This window comes from Phascolarctos cinereus, unplaced genomic scaffold (genome assembly GCF_003287225.1).
Source record: "Phascolarctos cinereus isolate Bilbo 61053 unplaced genomic scaffold, phaCin_HiC Scaffold_3;HRSCAF=262, whole genome shotgun sequence".
NCBI lineage: Eukaryota > Metazoa > Chordata > Mammalia > Diprotodontia > Phascolarctidae > Phascolarctos > Phascolarctos cinereus.
The window spans coordinates 95,395,160-95,406,695 of record NW_027555736.1 but is presented as its reverse complement, the minus strand read 5'-3'; the positions used below and the strand labels follow the sequence as shown (position 1 = coordinate 95,406,695).

Here is an 11,536-nt window from a genome sequence, read left to right as displayed (position 1 = left end):
CATTTATCAGAAAAGAATGTATCTTTCAGGAAAATGATATAGTATCTAAAAATGCTTACCTGACATCTCTATACCTGCTAGGTGACAGAGACTAAGCTCACCACATCTTTACAATAACTGGAAAATACAATTTATGTTCAGGAGATATGTGAATACCATATAAATAAGATGCTCAACAACAAGTTGGCTATAAACTCTGAAATGAATCCAGGCGAAAAAGCTCAAATCCGGTCCTGCTCTTATTTGTGAGTAATTGTTTAGATCTGCAGCTGTATGAATACCATAGGTAGAATTCTCTGTATCCCATAATTCTGATAAAACACTTTTCACTCCCCCCCATTGATGAAATCAGCTACCAAATATCCTTCCAGAAATTAAAAAAAAGACAGATTTTTTCTTTCTAAAATAAATAAATCCTCTGACCTAAACACCTGATTAAAAAAAACAACACTTAAAATAGGAAGTTTCTAAAACGTTGTTTTTTGTTTGGAGGGAAAAAGTGGCCATTGCTCTCAGCAGTGATCTCATGGTGTCCTGGGTCTCTGTCTCACCCCATAGGATGGTCCTTTCCACCTCACCCCCCAAGATAAAGATGTTTTTCTCTCCAAGATAAAACCTTGGGGAATGCCTAGATGTAGGGATTGGAAAAAAGAAAAGGAGATAAAGTAAGAGTCAAAGAAATTAGAAGAGAATATAGTATTGCAGATGCCAAGAGAGAAGGTTGCATCAGGAAGAGAGGGTAGCCAACAATATCAAATGATGCTGAAATGTCAAGGAGTTTAAGAAGTAGAACACGTCATGGTAGGTGGTGGTTAAGAGGTAACAAATGAAAGAACAGTTTGGGGAAAGATTCTATTGGGTTCGAGAAGCAGTGTTTTGAATGTTCTTAGTATCATGGTAATGACATTTTAGGCCAAGGCAGCTAGTGATGCAGTGGCTAGAATATTTAACCTGGAGTTAGGAAAAACTGAATTTGAATCTGGTGTTGGACACTGACTATCTATGTGACTTTGGGCAAGTTACAACCTCTTTCTGCCTCAGTTTTCTTAACTGTGAAATGGGAAAAGTAATAGCACCTGCCTACCAAGGTTGTTGTGAGGATTAAATGAGATAATAATTGTAACTTGCTTTGCATAGTGTCTGGAACATAGTAGGCACTTAATAAATGCTTATTTCCTTTTTTCCAAGAACTCAACCTTTTTTGTGTGTCATCAAGTCCTTTGAAGATCTGGTAAAGACTGTGGACCTCTTCTCAGAATAATGTTTTTAAATATACAACAAAATACATAGGTATTACAAAAAAATTTATTATGCTGAAATAGTTCTTGAAATATTAAATAAAAACATTCATCAACTCCAAGTTAAGAATCTCTGTTTCTCTGTTCTAGTCAGTCAATAAAGGCTTGTGGCTAATGTAATACTACAGAGGAGGCAAAGATTTCATACTTTTAATTGAGAAAGCTTTTCATCCATGTTAAACTTGGTATACCATGTAACTTTAAGAATTACTCTGCTGCTCCTTTTGTTGTAGCAAAAAGAAATGGAAACAAGAATGCCCATTGATTAAGGAATTGCTGAACGAATGAAATGAGCAGAATCAGAGGAACAATTTATACAGTAACCACAACAGTGAAAAGAAAAACAATTTGGAAACACTTAAAAACTGTGATTCTTGCAATGACCAACCATGATACCAGAGGATAGACAGGTGTAGAAGGATACATTTTTTGGATGTGGTAAATGTATGGATTTGTTGAGAGAGAGAGAGAGATTAAGACAGAGATGGAGTCATTGAAGCATCTTTAAAAATGTATAGAAGGAATTTCAGAGAGATATAGACCAGTAGGACAGCACTGAAAACAGGTTAAATTTTTTTAAAAGTATTTTAAAAGTAAGTTGTAATAGTGATCTGTGTTTTCATATAATCTTTGTTGTTTTGTTAAAGAAAAAAAAACTTGTTTTGCCTTCTGAAAAGGAGTTCAATATTGCTCTTAAGGAAGGAGAATTTTAGGGAATTATTCCTCTTTGTCTTTTGCTAGAAGTGAATTGGGGTGGGGAAGACTTGGAATCTCTACTTTTAGGGTTATGTTAGGCAAAGGTGAACAGGTACTTATCTACACAATGTGGTTTGAGTGGTGCCAGAAAAATTCCCCTGCTCAGAGCATCTTTCCTATTGCCATCACAGTGCCTAATAGTTCACTATTAGAGCTTCATTTATTTGGACTTTTTTTTATATCTGTCAAAGTCTTCTGTAAAATACAATCCTTTAGGTCTTGAAATAAAGATGTAATCACATTTACTTCTTTATGAACCTATGTCCAGCAACAAAATACAATTAGGTTTCTTTTCTACCCTGTTTACTTTTTGTTTCTTTGTTTGATAACATTGGAAAGTGTTTCATTTTGATCATATTTTGTCACACTACCAAAAGCTATTAAAACATCGTAAATTCAGTTTGTGATTGACCCTACCATTCTTTAAAAAGGCAACTCAGAAAAGTTTGGAAAGTGGTTATGTTTTCTTTAATTTTAAATTTCAGCAGCATCTGGTTATATGGATAGATAGAGGTTATAGACCAATTGTTGTAGATGAAAAAGGCTATTATTGAAAAACAAATACAACCTATACATCCATTCAACAAGGTTTAATGTTTAATCCTGTCGTTTAGTCATGTCCAACTCTTTGTCACTCCATTTGGGGTCTTCTGGGCAAAGATACTGGAGTGGTTTGCCATTTCTTTCTCCAGCTCATTTTATAGTTGAGGAAACTGAGGCAAACAGGGTTAAGTGACTTGTCACACAACTAATAAGTGTCTGAGGACAGATTTGAGTTTAGGAAGATGTTTGACCCCAAGCCTGGCATTCTATCCATTGCAGGACTAGTTGCCCACGTTTAATCCTACTTTTTATAAAGGTATTTATATATATACACACAAGAGTCAGCATGATATAGTGGATAGAGAAGTGTCCTCTGAGCCAGCAAAATCTGGATTCAAGACCTCCTATTATAATTTATTGGTTGTGAGACCTCTCAGCTGGATATACTGGCTTTATTTCCCTTCTCAGTGCTATAGGCAATGCTTAACACTTTACGTTTCAGAAAAAGTGCCCACTTGTCTTGAGAATGGGAGATTCCTCATGTGGGAGTTTTCTGTATGTGGCTCCAAGAAGCTATAACTTGTGCAGCAACCATACCCCGAGTAAACTGTCTTGGCAGATGGGCTAAACCAGGTTGAGGGCAACTGATAGGTCTCAAACCATCAGTGAGTTAGAGCGATGTCTACTCCAAGCATGTGAAGGCTTCCCCTGGAGGAATGGGCAGATAAGAACAGTTTGTTCCAATGGCCATGAGGGCAACTGAAGCAGGTGCTGTGGAACACTGAGGGCTTGGTCAGACATCAAGATGCCAACGTCATCCACTGCATCCTGAGCTATTGCCAGTAGTCCTGACTTTTGTCCTGTCACTGGACTTCAATGACTCTGGAAGAGTGAGGCTGATTATTTTGTATAACTCTGCTTCCCTTAAATCCAATTTCCATACAAGTCAAGATATCACCAATGATGTCACTGGTCCTCTTCAAAAATGAAGGACAAACAACACAACAATAAGATTAAGCCCCTACTGAGCTGGGGCTGAAAATACAAATAAAAAACAAGACAGTCTCAGCCTTCAAGGTGCTTACAATCTAGTGAGGGAAGATAAACACACAAAAAGAAGCTGCAAAGCTGGAGGGGAGAGTGGAAAGTACCAAAAAGGAGGTATGATGGAGAGGGCCAAAGAAGTCCAAAAGCAGAGCTACTACAATGGGAAATGAGAAGACTGTGCTGGGACCCCTTCTTAAATGGAGAGGATCCAATCAGAGAGGGAAGAGAGCGCTGATGAAATAGGAATAGTAGACTGATTCAGTCCCTTTATTTATATATTGCAACAATCTCTTGCTTTTTGTACTTACATGGAGAGTAAATTTCACAAAGAAACCCCCCAAAAATCACCATTATTGCAAAGTATATATAACTGCTAGGATTAATAGGAATCACATCCATATTAGGATAATGTCAACATAATTGATTTAATTATTTATAGTGTGTTGGTTATATAGTTTGACTCTGGGGCAAATTTTACACACTTAAAGATAATCTTTCAATTTTGATTCTTTCCCTGATGTCCGTTCCAACTCTGTTTCAATTAATCCCTTAAATAACATTTTAAGCAATTGCATCAATCTTAGGTTGTAGTGCGTGAAAAATAATTTTTATCTTGGAGACTCAGAGTTCCACTCTTCAGCCCCTTTCCCTAAATTTCTTCACAAGGACATTACTGATAACGAGATTGCATTGGGTCTTACACTGGTCAGACCTCAAACCCAAGCATGAATTGATTTTATCAAAGATATGGAAGTTCCCTTGTGTTCTACTCTGGCTTGGTTGGAGAGAGATTCTTCTGCCTAGATAGCCCAAGGTTAGGAGCTGTCTGATATGGTTGGGAGGTGATCTGATAGAAGAGGTTATTTCCTCTGTTGGGAGGTGGGGTGATATCAGCCCCTGTTGAAAAGGTATATAAATTGGGCACCCCAACTCCTAAATCGAGTCAGGTCTGGACCGTAACTTTCGTTCAATGTATGTTGCCAGCTTGCGAGAGAAATTAAACATGGACACAGCTTAATTTTGTTTGTCTTTCTTAAAACAAACTGTGAAAGGCTGACAAGTGGTATAAGATCTAACTGTTGAGGACAGATCCTTTTCTACCCAGAACCCCTGAGTTTTGTTTTTGTTTCCCCTTTTATATAAGGTGTACATATTAGCAATCTTAAATATTGTTGTTAAGTTGTTTAGTCATGTCTGACTCTTTGTGACTCTATTTTTATGGAGTTTTCTTGGCAAAGATACTGGAGTGGTTTGCCATTTCCTTCTCCATGGTCCCCATTCGACATTTGAGGAAACTGAGGCAAACAGAATGCCCAGAGTCACACAGCTGGTGTGTGATACATACTTAGATGTAAAACTGTACATCACTCCCAATTTCTAGCTCCAATCTCACTGAGAATGAAAGATTTTTTTTATATTTATAACTCTGTTGGGGAGCCATTATGACTAATGCCAATTTTGACCGAAAAAAAAGAAAAGAAAGAAAAAAGAAAAAAAGGATTAAGGTAAAAAAGAGGAAAGATCTTTTCATTTGGATTGCTTATATTTCAAAATATTCTAACTTCCCTACATAGTTAACTTGGTCCATCAATAACTTGACGTAACAATGAATTATATACTGGATAACTCTCTGAGAGGTGAGAGGGGAGAGATACTGGGGAAAATTTTAGTGATGTAGAAACAAAAAGAAAAAAAACCCTAAGTCTCCCAAAGACATGAATAAAAATTTGTTTAAAAAACTGTTGCCTGCAACCAGATTGTACACCAAACGGAGAGGCGTGAAATAACTTATGACATGGGCCAGGCGGAGTAGAATTACTGACTCCGTTTATTCATGTGAGGGCACAGAATATATAGGGAAGATCTAGCCTAACTTCAAAGAGTCCTCCCGGTGAGATACTCCCCAGAACATCTGCTGAGGATGTAACAATCATGAATTTCCTCATCAGGGTTCCTAGATTGGGCTGTAGATTCCAAGGTTTTCCCAGGCGCCTAGGCGCCACCTGCATAGAGGAGTAAATACGTAAATCTAAGGTTCAAAGAGAGAGAAGGGATATCTCAGAGACCTCTTTATCAGGAAGGAATTTGGAGAGCAGTACCACTTAATCCTTGAGCCCTTTGGGGTGAAAGCCTGAGCAGAGGTCAAACTCTGCCTTGGATCTTAAACCCTTATCAGACTCTTAAGATCGGCCCTCAACAAAAAACAATTATAGTGTTCCAAAAGTCTTAGTACAGTCTTAAACTTTAATAACTTTCTTAAGTCTCAGTTAAAATCCCACTTTCTAGAGGAAGCCCTTGGGGATCCCCCTTAATTCTAGTGCTTTCCCTGTGTTGATTATTTCCAATTTATCCTGTTTATTGATTGTTTGCACATTGTTGTTAGTTCGTTGTCTACGATATTTCATTGCAAGATCCTTGAGGGCAGGGATTTTCTTTTGCCTCTTTTCTTTCTCCACCTTTAATAACAATGCCGGGCCATAGTAGTTGATTGATTGATGTTGGCAGCCCCATTAAGACTGTTAGCTCTTTGACTGTTTCCCTTTCCCTCTGCTTAGCACTGGGCCTGCACATAGTGCCTACACATTTAATTAATGTTTATAAAAGGAAACTGCCCTGAGACTACTGAACCACAAATACACAGAATCCTAAGGGTTCACAGAACTTTTGGGGAATGTTTATCTCCAAAATACTTAGAGAGCCTGTCACCTTTACTGTTCCAGACTTTACATTTTGAGTCAAAAATTTTTTTTTGAGTTTTAAAAATTATTTTTCAACATGAAAAAAATTTTTTTTGAGTTCTAAATTCTTTTCCTTCCTCCAGTCTCTCCCCATCCAATGAGAAAGCAATATATTAATAATACATGTGAAATCATGAGTCTAAATTTAAAGCTGCCAAAAATTAAACAATTAAAAAAAATCCAAAGTAGATATGCCAATCTCATTTGTTTTGAGCAAACAATTATTTTTATTTTAAGAACAGTTATTATTAATTTTATTGTTAATTATTATTTATATTATTATTAGTTCATTTATCATTGTGACTATGTTACAGCCTTTGACAAAAGTCTAGTGGAGTCTGCAGAAATAATGAATGGACTGATGTGTGAAGCATGGTTAAGAGGTGAAAAACGGGGCATTTTAAGGGAAAAGGCAAGGGAGACCTTTTCCCACAGGTTGCTCCGGTCATTTTCCCGCCAAATGGAGCCAGGTGGTGGGGAGAGCTCTAGACGCCAAGGAAGAACTGCAATTCCCAGGACACCTTGGCGTTCGTCGCGGCCGACCCAACCCCCTCTCCACACCCCCATCCCCGGGTAGCAAGCAGCGAGGCCTCGTGAATACGCACTACAACTTCCAGCAGCCTCTGCGCCCGCGGTCCTCCCCCGGGAAGGCGAAGGACTACAATTTTGTGGAAGCCCTAGGAATTCAGTTAGCGGTGGGCGTGTCGCTCTCTGGGTCGCGTCATCAGCCTGCGCTCCTCACTTAAGGATGAACAGGTTTCGGTTGTAGCATGATGGCCGCCTGCGAGGCGGTGGCAGCAGCGGCGATAGTGGCGACAGCGACAGAAAGGGCCGAAGAGGCGGCGAAAGCAGCCACCACGGGGACGGTCGCGTCGGCGGCGGTCTCAGCCAAGGCCGCGGTGCTGTCCTCTGGGGGGAAGAAGGCAGCAGCCTCGGCCGCCGTGACGGAGACGACGGCCGCCACAACGGCCGCGGCGGGAGGAGCGGGGGGCCGTCCGATCGGCGGCGGCCGCCAAGTTGCTGTCCCTGAGCGGCGTGTTCGCCGTGTACAAACCCAAGGGCCCCACTTCAGCCGAGCTCCTGAACCAGCTGAAGGAGAAACTCCTGGCAGGTAGCGCAGCCGGGGCTCGGGCGAGGCGAGGCAGCGGCGGCGGCGAAGGCGGCGGCGGTGGCGGCAGCTGCGGCGTGAGGGGAAGGCGGAGGAGGCGGGAACCGGGCATTTCCTAATTTAACCCTTTCTTCAAGCGTGCCTCGGGGAGCCGCTCTGGTGCCAGCCCCCTGGCGGCCCTGGCATTGAGACAAAGAAAAAACACAAAACAAAACATGAAAGGAGAAGGACCTCGAAATGAATGGCGATGGAAACTAGGGCGGCAGGCAGGACGGGGCCGCTGGTCCCGGGGAGCAATCCTTTGTATCCCAGGCGTTTTGAGAATGGCAGCAGCGCCTAAGAACCTGTAGTTTTTGCAACCTCGTTAACACTTTCCTTTTCGTATCTACCCCAGTAGAGCCTGTGGCCTTTGGTAATCAGTGTTGCCACCTGCTCAAAGAAACAAACCTAAAGGAAATGGACCCTTTTCCCGATAAGTTTGTATTCTTAGTTCAGATTGTAGATACTATTATTTTCAACAGATACAAGACTTTTAGTCTTGTGCATCTGGTATTTTTCCATAGAATTTTTTTTCTTTTCCTGGCCTCATAAACACTAAAAACTCGATAAATACCATAATGGGTCAAATTTATGGACCCATGTTCTACAATATTCTACATAGGTCTGTGTGTCTGCCATTATTTTTCATAGAACCTCTTTTTTCTGGCCGCATAAACACTATAAAAACTTCATAAATACCGTAATGGCTCAAACTCATGGCCCCCTATTGCACAATATAGTAATATTGTCCATGTCCCTGTATAGTTTGTTTACAAAGCACTTTGGGAGATGATAGTAATTACTTTCCTTGAGATTATCCCTCAAATAATAGCTGACATTTATATAGTGCTTGAAGGTCTTCTAAGCACTTTGTATACATCTAATTTGGACCTAACAATTCTGAGAGGTACTATTACTATCCCTATTTTATAGGTAAGGAATTTGAATCTGAGGCAAGTAAGGTGAAATTTGAACGTAGTTCTTCCTGGGTCCAGGCCCCAACACTCTTCATAGGCAGTTCTAAGTAGTATTCCACGTTTTTCTTTCTTTTTTTTTTTTTAAGGCAATTGGGGTTAAGTGACTTGCTCAGGGTCACACAGTAAGTGTCAAGTGTTTGGTCTGAGGTCAAATTTGAACTCGGGTCCTCCTGACTTCAGTGCTGGTGCCACCTAGCTGCCCCCTCCACATGGTTCTTGTATCACTTCATACAACCTTTAATGGTAATGTTTGTCCAGATATGAGACCTTATATAGTTTGCCTTCACAGTACCATTCTAGTCTTATCAAAGATTACTAAGTATATTTCTGTGTGCTAAATATGAGGAGAGAATCAAATTATAAGGCAGTCCTTGTCCTCAAGGTTTTTATAAGCTAGAATGGAGCTAAGTTATGGATATTATCTTAGCACTTTGAACCTTTTATATACTTTCCACTCTGCTTTGTAGATTTGTTTATTAAATTTATTTTATTAATTTATTTTTATTTATCAACAATCACTTCCTATGCTTTTGAGTTTAAAATTTTTCTCCCCCTTTGTAGATTTGTTTATAAGCAGTTTCAGAATCAGAATTGCAGAATCTTTTGAGTTGAAACACTTAAGAGGCTAATTTAGGTCAACCCACATCTGGCCAAGAATCCCTTCTCCAGTATCCCTGACAAGTGAGACTTCTAGCTCGAAAATTTGTAGTAAGGCAGGACCCAATATTTCCTAAAGATCCCCATTGCTCCCCTGTTAGGTGATTAAATTTTTTTGAGAGCCAGAAGCACATGTTCACACGTTCATTTTTTTTTCATGCCCCTCAGCACCTTGTACAGTGCCGAGTACATACTGTGTTCTTATTTAATGTTTATGGACTTATAACACAAAGTAGGTCATCCTATTATGGCTAACAGGTCAGCTTCGGAATCAGACCTGCCTTCAAGTGCTGCCTTTGATATGTATTAGTTATGTAACCATAAACAAGTGACTTAACCCATCGATGCTGCATTCAGTGATTTAAAACTGTTAAGTTACAGATGAGTTGCCAGTCTGCATCAGTGAAGGGAATTTCAGTACTGGAAATTTCCCACAAATTTGAAACCACAGGTCCAGACCAAAACAAAATAGAATGTGATAAGTATATGAGAGGTATAAAAAAAGTGGTTCAGAGGGAGAGATGACTTCTGTCTAGGTTAAAGGGATCAGGGAAAGCTTTATGGAAGAGATGATCCTTCATAGGATCATAAGTTTAGAACTGAAAAGGATCTCAGAAGTCATCTAGTCTAACTCCTTCGTTTTACAGTTGAGGAAGCTGAGGAACAAAGATTAAGTGACTTGTGTTAGGTCAGATGGTAAGTGGAACAGCTAGCATGAACTTGGGTAGTCCTTTTAAGCTGAGCCTTAAAGGATGGGTATGAATGATTATAGTGATTAATGGGAAGGGGGAATAGAGCATTCTAGGCATGGAAAATGATGTGAACAATGGCAAAGAACTTGGAAAGCCTTTGGTTTGTGTGAACTAAATGGTGTGATGGAAAGAGTTAGAAAATCTGATGTGATGGCTAGGCTCTAACCTTTACTAGGTATGTGTGATTTTAGACAGATTACTAGACTTCATCGATCAGCTTATTCCTCTGACAAATGGGAGTAAATAATACTGGTATTACTTAACTACCTTATGTGGTGAGGAAAGCAGTTGGTAAACTTTATGTTTGTTTTGTTTTTGTTTTTTTTTGTTTGGGCAGTGGGGGTTAAGTGACTTGCACAGGGTCACACAGTAAGTGGTATGTATCTGAGGCTAGATTTGAACTCAGGTCCTCCTGAATCCAGGGCCAGTGCTCTATCTACTGTGCCACCTAGCTGCCCCCAATGTGTAAACCTTAAAGAGCTATATAAATCATGTTCTTAGGGAAAGGGGAATATTAAGAGGCCAGGCAGGAAAGGTTCATTAAAGACAGGTGGTCAACTGTTGTTGCTGCTGCTGTTGTTTAGTCATTTGAGTTGTGTCTGACTCTTTGTGACATATGGGGTTCTCTTGGCAGAGACAGTAGAGTGGTTTGCCACGTCCTTCTCCAGCTTATTTTACAGATGAGGAAACTGAGGCAAACAGGGTTAAATGACTTGCCCAGGATCATACAACTAGTAAGTATCTGAAGCCAGATTTGAACTCAGGAATCTTCCTGACTCCAGGCCCAGCACTGTTTTCATAGGCAGTTGTTCTAAGTGGTATCCACTTTGCCATCTAGCTGCCTCAGTGGCCAACTGGAGGTCCTTAAATGCCAGGCTGAGAACTTCAGACTTGATTCTCTAGGCAGTGAGAAAGCAATTGAAGGATTTTGAAAGCAGTAAAGAGAGTGAATTCACAGGATTAGAAAGAACTAGGTATCCTGACTAGTCTAGTGTTCTTTTCAGTACACTTCCTCCTTCCCTTTTAAGTCTTATTTGACCAACCCTTGTTCAGTGTTCTTTCAGTCTACTGAATTCCTGTTGGACATGACTTCTCAGGCTCTCAGCCAGTGCTGTTAGAGGTGGAACTTGAACCCAAGTCTTCCTGATTTCAAGCCTTGTTTGCTATCAACTCTACAATGCCTCTTTATATAATTTTATGAAGTTAAAATTGTTAACCTCTTTAATGCTCTCTCTTAAGTCATGTTTGGTTAAGAATTCTTCCACCAATGCTTTTTCTTTTTTTTTAAACAATTCTTATTGATATCTATTGGTTTTAGATCATCTACATTTCCCAGGATATTCCTGCTCCTGGGTAGCCATCCAATTAATAAGATTATTGATCTAGATCAGGAAGGAACTTTAGAAGCCATCTAGTCAACCTTCCTTTATAAAAAATAAAAATGAGGAAAAAAAAACAACAAGCAAAACTAATACAATGGGTGGCGCAGTGAATAGAGCAGCAGCCCTGAAGTCAGGAGGACCTGAGTTCAAATGGGGCCTCAGACCAGACACTTCACATTCACTAGCTGTGTGACCCTGGGCCAGTCACTTAACCCCAATTGCCTAAAAATTAGAAAAAA

The 11,536-nt window shown here is 40.0% G+C and overlaps 1 protein-coding gene across 1 annotated transcript in view; it reads left to right on the top strand.

The window, feature by feature from the left end:
- Positions 1 to 7,088: 7,088 nt before the first annotated feature.
- The window catches only part of TRUB1 (TruB pseudouridine synthase family member 1), a 49,688-nt gene continuing 45,240 nt past the window's right edge, over positions 7,089 to 11,536 (top strand). Inside the window, 2 exon segments of the mRNA XM_020988141.2 lie at positions 7,089 to 7,368; positions 7,370 to 7,493. Coding sequence (XP_020843800.1) covers positions 7,153 to 7,368; positions 7,370 to 7,493 — 340 coding nt within the window. The 5' untranslated portion in view covers positions 7,089 to 7,152.